The sequence below is a fragment of the Lasioglossum baleicum genome, chromosome 2, assembly GCF_051020765.1.
Source record: "Lasioglossum baleicum chromosome 2, iyLasBale1, whole genome shotgun sequence".
In the NCBI taxonomy this organism is placed as follows: Eukaryota; Metazoa; Arthropoda; class Insecta; order Hymenoptera; family Halictidae; genus Lasioglossum; species Lasioglossum baleicum.
This window is the reverse complement of record NC_134930.1, coordinates 19,804,767-19,822,903: the sequence shown is the minus strand read 5'-3', so window position 1 is coordinate 19,822,903 and position 18,137 is coordinate 19,804,767. Positions and strand designations below refer to the sequence as shown.

Below are 18,137 nucleotides of genomic sequence, written 5' to 3'. Positions count from 1 at the left end.
CTGGTTTATACGCGAATGTTCCATTACGGTCACGTGCTTCGACGGGAACGTAATCACCGCACCGGTGCGACTCTCGTTGTCATCTCCATAATTATCCCATATTCTGCAGAGTTTCAGCTTTCATTTAAAAGAAATTTCATCTCTCTATCTCATTTCTATCGAAAGTTCTTTGATTTTGACACAGATTTCGTCGGTTTGGCCCGTAGTGCGGCGCAGATAAAGAACGCGGTGAACGTGGAAAAACACTTTGAAAAACTTATTTGTTTTCACGTCGCATGGACCTACTGTGTTTATTAAGGTTGGGTTCCGAACCATCTCGGGCACCACAGTTTTTAACAGTAGTTTTACGGAGGACGTTTTTCTAGAAGTAACTGTTTCACATTATTCCATAAACATAACAAGAATGTTTGTCCAAATTTTTGGCCATTTTTCCAATAATACAGTGAGGAGCATAACTGATTTCACACACTTTAAATGAGAACAACTTTTTTTATGAATGGATCAAACGAATAAAGCTATCTCAGAAGAAAGAATAAAGCCTCACAGAGAAATTGAAGTCGTTTGGTCCATTCATAACAGTTATTCTGATTTAAAGTGTGCGGAATCAGTTATGCTTCTTACTGTATATACCCAAAGAAATAAATTTGGCGAATATTTCCTCGGAGAAGTATCTTTACAATCTTAATAATCGCAAATTAAGGATATTATATATAAACCTAGTGTTAAAATCGTATTTTATGATTTTCTAGAATTAGAATCGCTTTTAGAATCGCTTCCAATAAGAACACTGCATTGGAAGTATGCGGAAAAACTTGTTTGCGTCGGATAAGAGCGTCTCGTCGATGGCTTTTAGAAATGCGACCATTATTCTGTCGGAGGCAGCTTTCGAAAGAAATCTTAAATGGTAATCGTAACTGTTCTCTTTTTGTCTGTCTGTTCGGATATCATTTTAATCTGAATTTGCTAAATACAACGATGATTTGGTGCATATTTCAAACAGTACAAGCTTCAGAGAAAAAAAATTTCAAAATATATTATTGTATTATTTTCAGCCTATCAAACATATTTGGAAAGAAAATAAAGTTCCATTTCACTGCAGTTTGTTGCAATTCGCTGTCTAATTATCGCGTGTTTAAATGATATAATTTATTCTCTGTGCGACCCTCTCTAATGAATGTTACGTCGATTCTTTGTTGCAGAAGCTAGTGTCATTCTTTCGCCCCAAACCTACGCGAGTGGACAAGTCGGACAACAATAACACAACCACCACCACCACCACAACAACAACCACACATGACATATACTGTACGTAAGAATCTACTGGCTGTGCTTCGCAAGAAGTCCTGTGGAACGGCACACGGACGAAGTGGGCCCTTGCTAGCCACGCCTACCCCCACCTTTGACGGTCCCGTAGTCCCAATGTTCACGCATGTGCGACAATGCGTACTCCTTCCACCCCTTCAACCCTATATTCCTTTCACAGGACTTCTTGTAAGGCACGCAGAGTTCATACTTGTTATATTCACGGTAGAAAATAGCAAAATTAATTGTTTTAATCGTGTGGAATTGCCTCTGTTTCGGAAAAGCAGCTGGAAGACTGCCAATGACACCGCAAGAGGCGATCAAGTATTTCGGCTCGAGACTCACAGAATTCGAGCGCGCGGAAATTGAAAAATATTCGGAGATCTGGTACCTGGGCCTGCCGGCCCACAAAATTCTCGGCGAGGAGGGTGCTTCCCAAAACAGTGGATACGACGATGAAAATGGGAACTACAATAAAGTCCTCCACGATCATATCTCGTACAGGTGAGTTTTCCCAGACTTTCCTTTTAATTGCCACTTACGGCGCGACGGTAGTTACGTGCGTTTATTTACGCCGATTTCACATTTTTGCGTATCAGCCTCGAGCAATTTAATCGTTGTCTAGGGAAAGATCTTTCAAGAATCCCTGTAATCGTACTTGTCAACGAGAACAGAGCAAAAGGGAGAAAATCGCGTTGGAAACTGTCTCCCGCTTCATAAAAATGAGAAGAGGAAGATATAAAATACTTACTCTTCTGTTTCTTAGTATATAAACTGACGGAAAAATGATTGGTGCAGGCTGTAAAGTTAGCAAAAACTAATTGCTCGGAAACGAGTGATATAAAATGTCACGTTCAAAGAAAACTTTATTCGTCGATTAAAATTGAGCACACCTTGATGAGAACGTCAGAGAGATCGAATATTCATCAAGCAGCTCCGACTGTGAACGTTTATGCAAATTGACATTCTTCTAGGACAAACCTGAAGAACTAAAATCGCATAAATTTCAACGTGAATTTATTAAGAAATGTTAACAAACGTTCGGATTGCTAATTGGCGAAGTACCAGAAGACATTTTACGTTATCGAAGTTCGACCGCTGCTGCGAATCTTTATGCAAAATAAAAATGTTCCCCATCATTTACGAAGTTCTGTGTTGATTGTAAAATTCTATCGATTGTCAAATTCGCAGTCTATAAATTGCACTCGCACTCTTGAGGCACCGGTAAATAGTGCTGTGTATATCGGTAATGCAAAATAATTGTTACGTTACTAAATTACACACGTTCCTCAATTTACGCGGAAAGGAAGGAAACCATTAGGAGTAGTGTAGCCTCTGGAACCTTATCAAGTTTAGAGATTCAATTTACACGATTTTTATCAGCGTGAAAAAATCTACGGCAAATGATGTGTCGCATGTTAAAAAAAGTTTTTTTCCGCGCGTGGTATTGGAAAAACCACAGTTTTCTTGAAATTGTGCAAGTTTAACGAATTCTTTCAAGGTTAAAAAACGTTCGTACCACAATCTCCATAATATTATCCCATATTCTGCAAAGTTTCAGCTTTAATTTAAAAAAAATTTCATCGCTCTACCTCATTTCTATCGAAAGTTCTTTGATTTTGAATCGAGTTTCTAAAATTCGAGTTTTTAAAATAGTTCCGAAGAAATAATTTCGTCTGGATTCAATTTTTTATGAAGGAAACTTGCGAGAAATTGAGAAAGTACTGTTTGGAATGTCCAGATACGAGATCCTGGAGGTGATAGGCAAAGGAAGCTTCGGCCAGGTGATCAGAGCGTGGGACCACAAGGCGGGCCAGTACATCGCCATCAAGATTATCAGGTGAGCGAACGGCCGAGCATTTCTCGGCCCCGTGAATCACGCGAAATTACGATAGGGGACGCGGATCGGCTCAATTATAGACGCTTTGTCGCGGCCGACCAGTTTACCCGCTTTGTTCCTTCATTCAAATGACAAGACGCGACTCGCTTGTGTCCTTGCAGGAACAAAACGAGATTCCATCACCAGGCGCTCATCGAGGTGCAGATCTTGGAACACCTGAGGAAGAAAGACGTGGACGCGAACCACAATGTGATACACATGCTAGAATACTTCTACTTCAGGAATCACTTGTGCATCACTTTCGAGTTGATGAGGTATGTCGCTCGATTTAAAATAAGCTCGAGATAAAATGTCTTTTGGAAAATGCATACAATTAAGAATAGTAAATACTAGACTGCGGAGCTTTATGCAAAATAAGAAATGTTTGCATTGATCGCAAGACACTGGAGTCAAATAAAAATTTCATTCTTCTTTTAATTATCTTATTCGGGTGAAAATAATACACTGGTGGCCTTCAATCTTTTTAATACGTCCACTGTTTTTAGTTGTGCGTACCCATTTTTGTCACAAATGCAGACAATCCGCAGTCTAGTAATTACATACAATTTGTGTGGAAGTTTCTGTCGCGCGAAGAACGCCGAAACCCGACAAGATTCGCGTACTCACGATCGCTCTTTCGCTTGCAGCTTGAATTTATACGAACTAATCAAAAGGAACAACTACCAGGGATTTAGCTTGAGCCTGATACGACGGTTCGCTAACTCGTTGATTACCTGCCTGAAACTGTTGTATCGGGAGAACATCATCCACTGCGACTTGAAGCCGGTAAGTGTACAAACCGTTCGTCCTCTTCGGGAAATAACGATGGCTTCTGGTCGTAATACTACATTTTCACGATTCCTCGATGACGGTATATCCCCGGGGACGAATTTTTCGCGGAACGAACGGGAGATCGTTAAAATTCTATACGGAATAAACATCGCCGCGATTAACAGTGAAATAAATTGGTGATAAAATAATAAGGAATAAATTGCTGATAAACCGCGAACGAAGCGAAACGGAGAAACAAAGTATGAAACGTTCGGAAATGCCGCGGTGTTTGATGCTTGTTGTTCGCTAATTGGCCGGTTCGTTTGGTTCGGTTACAGGAAAATGTGCTTCTGAAGCAGCGGGGAAGCAGCTCGATTAAGGTCATAGACTTCGGATCTTCTTGCTACAGCCACCAACGTGTCTATACATACCTTCAGTCCAGGTTTTACCGAAGTCCAGAAGTACTTCTGGGTCTTCCATACGGCACGCCGATCGATATGTGGAGTTTGGGCTGTATTCTGGCTGAACTGTACACAGGCTGCCCATTGTTCCCGGGCGAGGATGAAATCGAACAGCTCGCCTGCATCATGGAGATACTTGGCGCACCACCGAATTACATCATCAATCACGCGTCACGTCGAAGGCTTTTCTTCGGTAAGAGCTTTCGAAAAGATTCAAATCGAGACGAATCCACTCTGCAATTACGTGATGCTCACTTGTTTAACCCCTTGCCTTGCAATATCGTGTCAGACTCGTGATTAAGATTCAGAACAGTCTAATAAATATGTATCTTGTCAATTTTTCTTTCTTTTCTCAGAAGTTAGAACGATTTGTTTGTGCAACTTAACGTGACAAAATTTTTTGGGAAAGATTGCAAGCTGTCGGAATTACAAAGAAAATACTGGAAGCTGTATTTTGCAACTTCCGACCAGTTGGAACTTTTGAAAAAATTTGTTCTTACAACGTGTAAACCAATTGCTAAATTCTGAGAAAAGTGCAGATCGTGTGGTCCAACATTAAAACAGTTATCGTTTCTATGAGAGCCTTCGAATTAATTACATGTCAAAACTGAGTAATGCAATTATGGTTTCAGATCCGAACGGAAGTCCCCGAAGCGTGACAAACAGCAAGGGCTTGAAGAGGTGGGTTGGCAGTAGGAATCTGGCGAAAGCTCTTCATTGCACCGACACCCTCTTCGTGGACTTTGTCAAAAGATGTCTCGAGTAAGTTTCCACCTAACTACTGTTCTGTCTTGTTCTGTTTTTATTAGGTCGAGTCACAAATAACTTCCGATGCAGCTAGGTAGAATCAGTTGTTCGTATCGGAAGTTATTCATGACTCGATCTAATAATATCTGAAACATTTAAGGGGTAGTCTCCTTTCCAGGATTGCCAATGGGCTTTTCAGTAGTCGAAAGCTCTAGATAAAAGATCAATCTAGGCCCGCAGTGTCGCCCCTAAATTTCAAATTTAATTAATTTATTTAATGCCATATTATGCGGTCCTCCCGTCGTTCTGTACCGCTTATATATCCTTATCGTCTTAATGACTGTATTCTCTCCTCAATAACAGAAGTTAATGACTTAGAAATTCACTTCTCCTCTACCTTAGACTTTTCCAACCATTTTTATCACATTGTCAACTCCGCTTCAAGAATGTTCGGCTTCATACTTCGTTTTTCCACAGATTTTCATTCAATCCATACACTTAGGTTGCTATATATTACCCCTTGTCCGTCCCCAGTTAGAATATGCTTCAACTATATGGTCTCCGAAAAGCGTTAAGGAGCATACAGCATGCCGAATAATGCAAATTACGCCTTGTAAATGTAAAAATAGGACTTCTGAGGGCGATTGCGACCCAGATTGACCTTTTATCTAGCGCTTTTGACTCCTGAAAACACCGATCATTATCGAGAAATGAGAAGGCGCATCCCGCACCCTTGCAATCCTGAAAAAAAAGAGTCTACTCCCTTAATATGTAGCACTCGAAGAAAGTCCAGATCCCCTTGCTCCTCTAATCATTAATAACGATGCTTGTTTGCCGCAGGTGGGATCCCAACAAGCGTATGACCCCCAGCGAGGCAGCACGTCACGAGTGGTTGAAATCGACATCCTCCTCGCGCGTGAGCTCTTCTTCTTCGACGACGGCCTCGTCGACGGCGAACACGAACGCGAACGCAAACGCGAACGTGAACACGAACACTAATACAAACACGAACACGAACGCGAACACGAATGCAAACACGAACGCGAACGTGAACGCGAACACGACGACAGTATCAGAGACGTCATCACAATCGGCACACGCTCAAGCAGTCAGCGTAACCGTGAGCGCTCCACGTCAACGGGCTACCACAGTGGTGGACCCACCGTTCACGATGTATCGACTCTACAGAGACCGTAAATACGTTCAGAGGATTAGCACAGCCGACAATACGGAGAATGGCGGCCTGGTGGTGAAGAGCAAACTGAACGGAAGCGCGAGCAGCCATGCTCTCGCGAGTACCGCGCAGACCACTACCTCGAGACACGCATCGACCGGCGATATCGTCGCGAGTTTGGATCCGAATCTCGACGATTCCGGTACGTTTTTACCGCCGATATTGTGAAGTCGGGTCTGCGCTAGCCACTTCTAGATGCTTTCGCGCCGTACCGTGTCGCGATCGAACTCGTCCTCTCTCGCGTACAACCGCGGCGAAACGGAATAAGACGAGAGAGAAAAGAAAAACATAGAAGAAGGGGGAAAAAATACGCGTAAAAGAAAGAAGGTAATCAGAGAGGAACACACTCGTACATTTCCTCACACAGAGAACGAGAGCGAGAGAGACAGACAACTATTCTGGCGTGCTCTTCCGCGGCGAAGAGGACGCGCGAGGATAGTTGTTCGCAGTAGACACGGCGCGACGGTCGATTTTGATCACGACAATAATGCATCGACGCGATCGACCGGTCGGCCACGAAAGACCAAATTAGCTCCGCGCGCGCCAGGATTTTCATCGTGGATCACGAAGAATGTTCTCGCGTGATAGTCGTCGGTGTACGCGAAGAGTGAGAGATGTATTTTACTTTCGGGGTAAAAAGAGAGAGGATATTTATCGCGGCATGTAGAATTGGCTGGCTGGATCGGCCCGATCGTTTATCGAGGACGCCGCAAAGGCTAAGCAAATAACGTGTTGCTAGTCTCTCGGCATTATGCATCGAGCCATGAGGCCAAAATGATCTGATGAGCGGGTGGCGCGCGACCAAAACGATTCCACGTGTATCCGAGACAAATGGTCGTCGTTCCTGTTCGCTCGTCGGAAACGAGACGGACCGTCTACGAGCGCGGCCACCCCGATATTGTCACTCAGGTAATCGTAACGACGTGTTATGCACCAATCGTAGTCGGTCGAAAGTAACGTAGAGAAAGAGACAACGCGCGCGCAAGAGAGAACGAGAGGGAGAGAAAGAAAGAATGCACGAGAGAGAGAGAGAGTGTGAGAAAGATAGGAATTTCGTTCCCCTGAAGTTCGTCCCTTATCCTCCGAGATATTTAGCAAGGATTTACAAACTTAGCGGTCTCGAGAGTCGTCGAAGAGGGATCGGGATTTGTTGCATCGTCGACGACGATACGTTAGCACTTTTTAGGCACAGACAAGATCGTCATCGTCGTCGCGATCCACCGATCAGATCCCATCCCGCGAACACGACTGCATGAAACGAGAAAGGGAAAAGGATTGAATGTATTTCCAACAACGATTCCTCCCCAGTTACGCTATTCCTGCTAGCTAAATCGAATTGTCTGAAGTCTGAATTACGATTGAGAGGGATTCATGCAATGAGATAAATATAAACTTTTGATCGTCGGGGGATAGGATCGAAATAGAAGGGGGGAGGGGTGATACGAAGGATGATGAAACGAAAAGCGTGTACGCCCCAGTTTCACGAGGCCTGATTAGTCTTATTGTGATATTAATCTACCACTGTCTTACGTAGATCTCTCCGATATTAAGATGTAAACGATTGCTAATAATGATTTTCATTACTATTAATCATTATTCTTTTCTCTGTCTTGGTATGATTATCGCTCTCGCTATTGTCGCAAGATTATAATTACGATTAACGAAAGCTCTACTCGTCAGATAATAATTACGCAGAGAATAACATATTATTATAATTCTATTATTACGGATAAGGATTGTACAGACTTTAATTAAGCCCGACAGAGGGGAGAAACCCAAGAATTTTACGACGAGCACCGTGGATTTGCCTTGTTTCCCCTGTTTTTCTCCCCGCTACAAGATTAATCTCTGGAAATCAATAGTAGGGATGGACGGGTGCCCGAGCCTCGGGTCGGATTTTATATACGCATTCTTCAGATTTTTAAATGCTTTCGTATTTCATGTAAATGAAACGAAATTTTCCAAATCTACGTCAAGAAAAGAAAACATAAATGCGTAAAGGACCGCAGTCTATCAATAATGATCGAAGAAAGAGTAAAATAAGTACAAATCGTATTAAATGCTGTGGAATCTTAAACTTTAGCTTTGTTTGAACATTCTTAGAAGCCATAACTGCACAGAGATCCACAATCTACCAATAATGATCGAAGAAAGAGTAAACTAAGTAAAAATCGTATTAAATTCTGTAGTATTTTAAATTTTAGCTTTGTTTGAACATTTTTAGAAGCCGTAAATGCGTAAAGATCGACTTCCGGTACCCGAAATTTCCGGGATCACCCGTCCACCCTTATCAACAGAGTCGGAAACCAATTTCTCCGGTGTCCTTCAGTTGACTTGGTCGAAAACCGGTTGGCGACTTGTTTCCGTTTAAAGACCGCACTCGCTGTTGTCCGCTGATCCAACCGTAGATCATCTTCGCACCGATCAAGGAAAAACAATTAAACACGCAAATCAAGATCAAAGATTCTTGGCGACCCACTGCCCCTTAGCATATTGCGAAGGATTTGAAGAGAAAAGCCGTTTTGCGTACCGTGCATTAGCGACGCGTCCCCGCTCATGTTCAGAGGTCAATGAAAGTTTCACTCGCCGAGGACGATACTCGAGAGCTCGTAGCCACGTTAGTGTCACACATTGTACACTCCCCCGTTTTTCAACATCTCGGTTTCTATCGAAACGAAACGTTGGTTCCCGCGACGCGATTTCGGTAGACTTCCCTCTAACATGGTCTTCGAGCATTTCGTCGCTGAGCCGAATAGGCAACAACGCCGGACTACGTCTCTGGTAGCCTTAATTAAGTAATCTAGAAACGAACAAACCGACTCGCATTCAATGCATTCAGAGAGGAAGTTCTTTTTCGGTTAACCCTGCCATCTTCGTTCTTCTACATCATTATCATGACCACCCACTAACAGCGAGGAGGTCTTGATCGACCTTCCACTCGTTTGGATGGAATTGGATTTCTGTCAACACATTATCGACCGGTGATTCCTCTTTTTAATGAGGAATCTTCAGTGGCAACAGCAATTTTCATTGTGAACCAACAAGCCATCCAATTGTTTCATTTAAGATTGCGATGTAAGAGAGATTTACAGTACAATTTACGGTACAGCACAATTCTTGAAAATCCTTTAATAGGCTTCCGGTAGGTAAAGTGTTAACAGCGAACTACAGTGATTCCCGTTAATATTCGTACGCTCCAGAAAGAGCGATAACTTTTTTAATAGTGGAATATACAATCTGAAGTTGTCGTCTTTTTAGGAATGTCCAAATATTAGTGTGGGTAAAATTGAGGCTATTAAACCGAAAAACCTCCTCTTCCAGCATGATCGTATAACACCCTTCCTCTAGAGGACCTCCTAGCATTAGTGGGGTGCCAAGTCATCCCTTTCGGCTCAAGATCAACGAGCGACCTTCGTCGTTTAACCCTTAGCACTCGAGTGGCGACTCTGAGGCTAAACTGCTAAACGTTGCTGTATCAGTAAAACCATTCTTACGTTATTAAATTATTTTATATCTATTAGATTACTAAACATTTTAGTATTGACTGAGTAAATTGCATCAGTTTAATATGCGTAAAATGAACAAAATATAGAATGGAAATTCTTACGTTATTCATTTATTTTATATCAAATTGATTACTAAACGTTTTAGTATTGTATGAGTAAATTGCATCAGTTTAATGTGCATAAATGTAGAAGAAATGTTTAGTTTCCGAGTGCAAAGGGTTAACTTGTCGCTCAGGTCGTCAATCGAGGAGCAACATCGTTGCTCACAACGATTCCGGGTCGTGTCCGCGCGCGAGGAACAAAAGAAAACACAAGATTCAAGTGAGAAGACTGAAGTAACGCGTCATCGTAGGATTTTATTTAAAAAGCCTTCCCATTCGTAAGGACGACCACTTATATCGCGATACGTAACACATTTTTCATGTTTGTATACGATCATCGTCATCCCCTACGCTGCTGTCATCCCTTCACAAAACGCACTTCAATTCATCACTCATCGCGACGAACAATGCGGCCAAAACATCACTTTAGAAATTCACGAATATCCACATCGGTAAATCAGCCTGAATTTTCTCTCGAAAATCGTTTACAGAAAGGCAACCTGTAAATCTAACGATGCCAAACGATCGACTCATTCGAGAATAAAAGCGACGTACGAAAATCTTCGTTTCGTAGTTGAAAAACATTTTCAATGATCACTATTTTCATTTTGCAAGATTTCCACATCACCTCTTCGTACACGCTACGAGCTACGTAACTGCTGCGTGCTTTTCGATCACAACTTCACACACAGCGCTTGTGTTTATTCAATCATCTCGAAAAAAAACTACATTTAAAGGACAGAAGCAACTTTTGTAAACGTGTTTCGATGAAATTTTCCGCCGCGAATCGAGAGCTCTTCCATTGGTACTGGGAAACTTTACATGTTTAGGTACCCGAAATTAGATTTCGTCGTTAAACCAGCATAAGTAATCGCATTGTCAAAAGCTAGGATATAAAGGAAGTAGCAATAGAGAAAGGATGCGTGTCGAGTGTGCAAATGAAGTACTTAAAGACTTGAAAGTATTAAAAAAAACTTCGTAAAAATTCGGTAAACATTTCTTCTCGGGGAAATTAATACAAAAATGAATACATTCGAGTCTGATCGGTGGACTGCGGATTTTTTATGCACTTTTGAACAAAAATGGCTGGCTGAAATATAAAGCAGTAAATTATGAGAAATGTCAAAGAATATCGTAACGTTTAGACTGCGGATGTTTATGCGTTTATAGTAAAATTGAATGAAGTTGAAAACTGTTGAAAAATATTTTTAATTGATGATGTCGATATACGATTTCTCCTCTATTGAAATCATTAAGTCAGAGTGCCACTAAAGATCATCAAATATGTTGTTATCTAATCAATTAGTAAACATTTAAATATTGTACGAGGTATTATATCAATTTCATATTCATACAAAGAAATAAATTAATATATTAGATGATTGCATAAGTTCGTGCCCGATTTGAAAATAAAATTCAATGGTTAAATTTTAAAGAGTACAACTTTATTAATCAATTATACATATAGTCACCATTCTTTTCTAATTGTAGAATATTTAACCATTTTTCAATTTCAATTTAACCCGTCTTTAACCGATCTTTAAAATTGTACACGAACTTATGCAATCATCTAATGGAATGGAATCATTCTAGTTCGGAAGAAATGTTTAATTTTCGAGTTAAAGTAGCTCCGAGTGCAAAGGGTTAATTTAACTCCTGCTTTCCACGATTGACACAGAATATTCTGATTTTGCGTACAGATATCCGCAGCCTAGTAATGTTGTTTTCAATATTTTTAATTTAACTCCAGCTTTCCACGATTGACGCAAAATATTTTGATTTCGCGTAAAGATTTGCAGTCTAGTATCGTCGTTTTCAATGTAACAGAACCACTAAGGTGCGAAATGAATTTTTACTTTAACCTGCTTTTTCCACGATCGATGCACAGAGTGTTCCGATTTCGCGTAAAGATCCGCAGTCCACCGATCAGCAATTAAGACCAGCCCGAGGCAAATATCTTTAAGTATTTTGTGTTGCAGGTGCTAAATGCGAAATTGGACGAAAGACGAACCCGCGCTAGAACGACTTAGAACAGTTAACGGATGAATCGAAACGAGATCGAAATTTTCGAGTTGTGCATCTCTCGCGGGTTTGTGTTGATAAGCTTGGTTGACCAAATGATTAAAAATTCGCAGGTGTTGTTGGGGCGAGAGAGAAAGAGCTGTTCGCGGAAGATCTTCATTCGATTATAGTCAGAATAAAGAATCTAACGCTTAACGATTAATAGTGTGTAAGGCAACCGACATACACACAACCCACGTGAATACACATACGTACACGAATACAACAGAGCTATAGAGAACAAGAATATCAAATCGTTGTGTAATAACTATCATTAAACGACACGTGTGTGCGTCCGGATAGATGAGTGTGAGAATGAGAACGAACGAGAGTGAAGGAAACGGAAAACCAGACGCAAAACCTAGAACGAAGAGGATTCGAGTGTCCAGCGAGAGTGAACCACATTAACTTCATATACATATATACATATTATACATGTACGATTTTACGGTATTAAGAAACCCACGCAGAGAAGCGGAAAGAAAAAAACGAGTTAATTATAGGGTATCCATTTAGACGTAATTAGAGGGAGAAAACAGCCGTTTGAACAACGTAGCTCCATTACACGGAGCATCGAGCACTTCTTTACCTACGCTCTTGTACTGTCGAAAATGTGTAGTCGCGTCGAGTGAATCGTGTTGCGAGAAAAACTGCAATTTTCTATCGGAACGCTTCGCAAAATTATTGGTTGAAAGTGGAAAAAGACGAAAAGTTACTGGAAACGAGTTCTGAATTTCTTGTCAGCTTGAAACTGCATTTTTCAATTGGAACGCTTCGCAAAATTATTGACCGATTGTGTAGAAAGATGAAAAGTTACTTTATTGCTGCGCTTCAAATTTCTTGTGAGCTCAAAACTACATTTTTTAGTTGAAACGCTTCGCAAAATTATTGGTAGAAAGTGGAAAGAAACGGAAAGTGTTAAATTCCTCGTCAGATTATTTAATGGACAATTTTTCGAATTACTCCATACCTAACATTGAAATATGGAAAGTATCTCCGTTATTTTGAAAGATACGAGAAAAGAAAGGAAAAATGCAGTGATTCCCATTAATATTCGGACGGTCTGAAGGGAATGATAACCTTTTTAGTATTGGATCATCCGATTTGAACTTTTTTGAGAAGTTACAGCAATCAGTTTACTACGTGATGTGAAGAGACATTTGTTAAAAAATTGTAATTGGTCGGAATTGCAGAAAACTTCTTTATTTAGGCTTATATGTGTATAGAAATTTAAAAAAATACGTTTTGTAGATTTGTGTAGATTTACATGAAAGACGATTTATTGCAATTGGAGGCCTTAAATCGTGAAAAACTGCAATTGTGACCATTATTAAAATTTCGATGAAGTTTTGAGAATATGTTTAATCGATACAGATCTACGAAACGCGTTTCCTAAATTTTCCATACTAGTCCGCAGAAAAAGTTTGCAAAATATTTCAGTATTTTCTCTGCAACTCCGACAACTTGCAATTCTTTCAAAATTTCTTCCCACAACACATAGTAAACTAATTGCTCTATAACTTCTCAAGAAAGTTCAAATCGTGTGGTCCAATATCAAAAAATATTCATTTTTGGAAGAGTGTCTGAATATTAGCGGAAGTCGCTGCATATTTATTTTAACATTTAATTAAAAACATGAAATTAGAGTTTCAAGCATAAACAAAGGCGCCATCTACACTAACAAATATTTCTTTCGCATTAAAGTAGTTATTTCAAAAAGTTCATCTATGCTGGAGTCGTAAATTTCCGTTTAAACAGTTTTTCCGCAACCAATCCAACGGCGCGAACAACATCGCTTGTCGCAAAGAATTTGCAAGCGCGAGAAAACTCGTGAGAACGTTCTTTCTTGTTCTTACGAATTTCTTGCATCAGGGTTGTACAGTCCGTCGAGGTTTCAGTTGTGTTCACTATTGTATACAGTGGGATCAAATTACATGCGTTAGGATCGACTAAATATCTACGTAAACCGATCGCGTTTGCGTGCACGCGACCCGACAACGCCTAACATAAGTAAAACAAGTACTGTCAAGTATGCTATCTTGAAAGGAACCGCGGAAGAAAAAGGAGCTGGCTAGCTTAAACGAGGAGATGTTCCAGCTCGATCAATTCGAACGACGTTGTAAGCGAAGCCGGAAATAATACAGTGGTGTCTCGATAATTGTCCGAAACACGGGTCCGGCCAGGGACAATGATCGGTCAGCGATACTATTCTTCGACTACTGCCGAACGTAGAAACATAACTAATCGAATAACAAAACTTCTTCGTCTTTCATTATTCTTTGAATGGGACTTTGACCAACATATTCGTGGCATTTTGCTAATGAAAACAGTTTCTTGTACTCTACAAAAAAGTACTAACATACTTATGCCGTAAACGTATTCGTTAGGAAGTTATCGAAGCTAAAAGTTCTCTGAATTATAATGGAACATGACGTACTTTATAACGAGAACTTTTAGCTTCCACAACTTCCTAACGAATGAGTTAGTACTTTTATGTAGAGCAGAAGAAACTGCATCCATTTAACCGGCTTCCATTTAAAAAGAAAGCGCAATTGCATTTTTCTGATGCACCGATGCACGAAACTAGTTACCAACGTTAACAAAAATTACAGAGGGTGTAATTTCAATTACAGTGAGAACATTAGAAAAATTTGAAGATAAGATAAAAATTGTAGCATTATTCAAAATATCGTTTACAGTATTGTACGAGGCATCCTCTGCAAGATATCACCAATTTCGTATCCATAAAATTGATAAAACATCACGTGGAATGGACGTATTCCAGGTCGGAATTTTTCATTAGAATAATTAAATAAAGAAGTATTATGTTTCACACCTCGGCGACCGAGGCCTCTCGAGCTTCACAGTATACTTCGGCGGTAGCGGGGGTAGTTTCTGGGCCAACGAAAGGCCCGACATTTAGGACATTTGTCGAGAAACACTGTAACGATACGTTATAATGTTACTCGACTCGACCGGTCGGAATTCTGCGAGCGAAAAACGGCAGTGGCGCTTTTCTAGTCCGGGATTGTAACGGAAATAACGAGGAACGATGGTCGGAAAGGTCTAAATTTGTAATAGGTACGAAAGGAAAGAGGGAGGACACTCTTTCAGGTTTCAGCGTGGAATGCTCTTAGCGTATATTGTGTTAGGGCAACGTGCAACTAATTATCGAATTAACGACGTGATTAGATATCTATCTAGTTCAGTTAGATAGTAAATGATGCATACATGGCAATATCGTTGCCAATTGCCGCGACCGTCCCTTTTCCCCCTCCCCTTGTCGCGCGATCCGAAATCGTTCTCCGGATTGATCCAACCACAGTACATCGATTTTTTCTTCTTTTTTTTTTAACGAAGAGTATCCTCGATAGGACAATCATGAGTAACGAACAATTTCCTGTTTGTAGCACGTCGTTGAAATTCCCCTTAGATCGTAGAGGAAAAACCATGAAACGCGAGCAGCGAGTATCATTCTACGTCGCGAAATGTCCGATCGACGATGTTCGTTCCCCCCACCACCTCCGCACCGCTACTACCGAATAAACGAGTAATAATTGTATAACCGAAAAATTTGTAAATTTTCTCGTATGGTTTTTTCGTGATTGTCGAGTTCTACTCTATTAAACATCCATGTTATAATATCGGTATAGTTCGTATAGTGGCATGTACAAAATGTAATAAATAAACACGTGTGTGTACGTATAAATATATATGTATATATGCGTGTACGGAACCGTTTTCACTTGCATATATATATATGTGGTACGTATATTTATAGGTACACCTCTTAAGTAGTAACAGAGCAGTTTTTTGCATGTTTGAGATAACAAAGGAAAAAAAAATCGATGGAGAGAGTAAGTTCTAATCGTGATTTCATTAGGGGTGCGTTCCGTTTCACGCTTCAAGCGCATACACTGTATAGTGTATGCATAGAGACTCTTATACTACACTATACAGTGTATGCGCATTATGCGTGAAACGGAACGCACCCTAGGTATGTTCGTTAGTGTGTTTACTTTCCCCCCCGAGATGTGTATTATTGATTCGAGCCGTCGGCGCATATACGAGACATGTTTTATTCGATGTGTTGTGTAATGAGCTTCGCGAAAATGATCAATGTGTGTCTGGAGGAAAAATATTTGGGAGGGGGAATAGAAAATATATACACGGAGACAGACACAAAGAAACTATGGGAAGCTGTGTGTGTTTGTGTGCATGTGTGTGCGTGTGAGAGAGAGAAAGAGAGCGTGAGAAAGAGAGAGAGAGAGAGTTACAACGAATATTTGTAACTCAGCGTTGACAAGCGGGGAAGACTTTGTTATATCGTGTAAGTGCGAGTTCGTCAATTTCTGCCCACTTAATTATAGTGAATGAAGAAAAGAATTGCTAATAATAAATGATTATGATAATGTGACATTAGTACATATAACGATACAATACTGAAAGCATCATCACCTTTTGTATCATTTGTTCGTTTGTTTTTATCTTACTGCGTTTGTCTTTCATTATTAATGCAATACCAAGATGACTCGGTTTCGACACGGTATCTTGTGTGTAAATATATACTAATAAAAAATACAAATACAAGAAGAACGTCTGGATAAATCAACTTTGTCCCCTTTTGAGAGTAACCGATTACCTCGATATTTTTTATTAAATACACATATGTAGATCGTTTGCTGTAGCTGAATTTATAATTGAACAGCTGATTTGATGCATTCTGAAGAAAAGTTAGTAGGCAGTGGCGGATCTAACGGTAAGCGGACTAAGCGGCCGCGTGGGGCCCCGGGATAATATATATAGGGCCCCGAATTTTAAACTATGAATTTTTAAATAAAATTTAATGTGTAACGGTATGGAATTTTTCATTACTTTTCTTTTTTGTTAATAAGTTTATGAGAGTTTTCTTGCAACTTCCATTTCTAACTTGAGTTTGAGGGCCCCAAAATTTTTACCGCTTAGGGCCTCCACTTGACTCGAGCCGCCACTGTTAGTAGGTGTAATTTAAAACGGTAATAACTGTCGAAAATTGTACAAGAGTATTTCTAGATTCTTCTAATGTTTGTTACTGTTTGTGAAATTTTTCAAAATGGAAATTGATTGTCTTTCTTGATGTGTTTAATAGGTTGAAAATTGTACAAGAGTATCTCGATAAATTCTACTAATGTTTTTCAATTTCCATTTCATTCCAGTTTGTTGCAATACTGGTAGAAACATTTTATTTTGCATAGAGATCCACTGTCTATTTATAATCGACTTAACACTTTAGCTGCTGGAGATCTGTTAATCAATTTTTCAATGTCTGCGCTAAACTTATAAGACACTCGATCATTTCCTTTTAACTTTTAATCACTCGCATAGAGTACTTGCAATGTCAAAACTTTTTCACCCATATCACTCGAGTGGAAACTCGAAAATATTGTTCACACGATTAAATACGTATCTAATCGATTCCCAAACATTTAAGTATTGTACGAGGTATTATATACAAAGGAAAAAATTAATGTATGTAGAATGGAATTATTCTAGGTCGAAAGAAATGCTTAATTTTCGAGTTCAAATAGCACCGAGTGCGAAGGGTCGATGATTCAAGCCTAATAAAAGCTGTCGACTACGGTAGCAAATATTTCTTTTGCATTAAAATAATTTTATAAAATTCTCCATGTAAACAATTCTGTAGAAAGTGGAGTGCGAGTAACTGAGGGTTAAATAATAATCTGAAAGGAGGTTGTTAGATCGCGCGTTACTCAAGGTAATTTATATTTTTACAAATGCTGTTGAAGAATTCAGTAAGAAAATCTTAGATTTGTTTATCTTTTATTTATAATGACTAATAAGCAGTCGCGAGTAAGTACCGGTAGGTAAAATGTTACGGAGCCTCGTCGATTCAACGCTGCGCCTGTTGATGGCAACTCGGTGTGCATCGGTACATTTCTATGCAACGCAAGAATTCGAAACCGTTGAAGCGCCGCTGTACACGGGGAAATCATTCAACAGGCGGCTTATCCAACTGAATACATAACAGTTAAAATTCATTGTGTTTTGTAACGTTGTATTTTGATGAAAATAACT

The 18,137-nt window shown here is 40.0% G+C and overlaps 1 protein-coding gene across 4 annotated transcripts in view; it reads left to right on the top strand.

Annotated features, from left to right (window-relative positions):
- LOC143217574 (uncharacterized) overlaps nucleotides 1-16,658 on the top strand; it is a 285,200-nt gene extending 268,542 nt beyond the window's left edge. For 2 of the 4 annotated variants that reach the window (XM_076442010.1, XM_076441988.1), the window contains 8 exons: nucleotides 1,200-1,305; nucleotides 1,587-1,806; nucleotides 3,044-3,142; nucleotides 3,304-3,456; nucleotides 3,829-3,967; nucleotides 4,291-4,606; nucleotides 5,046-5,175; nucleotides 6,001-16,658. In XM_076442010.1, coding sequence (XP_076298125.1) covers nucleotides 1,200-1,305; nucleotides 1,587-1,806; nucleotides 3,044-3,142; nucleotides 3,304-3,456; nucleotides 3,829-3,967; nucleotides 4,291-4,606; nucleotides 5,046-5,175; nucleotides 6,001-6,562 — 1,725 coding nt within the window. In that variant the 3' untranslated portion in view covers nucleotides 6,563-16,658. The remainder of the gene's footprint in view (nucleotides 1-1,199; nucleotides 1,306-1,586; nucleotides 1,807-3,043; nucleotides 3,143-3,303; nucleotides 3,457-3,828; nucleotides 3,968-4,290; nucleotides 4,607-5,045; nucleotides 5,176-6,000) is intronic. The other 2 variants (XM_076441999.1, XM_076442021.1) reach the window with 1 other exon arrangement.
- Nucleotides 16,659-18,137: the final 1,479 nt, after the last annotated feature.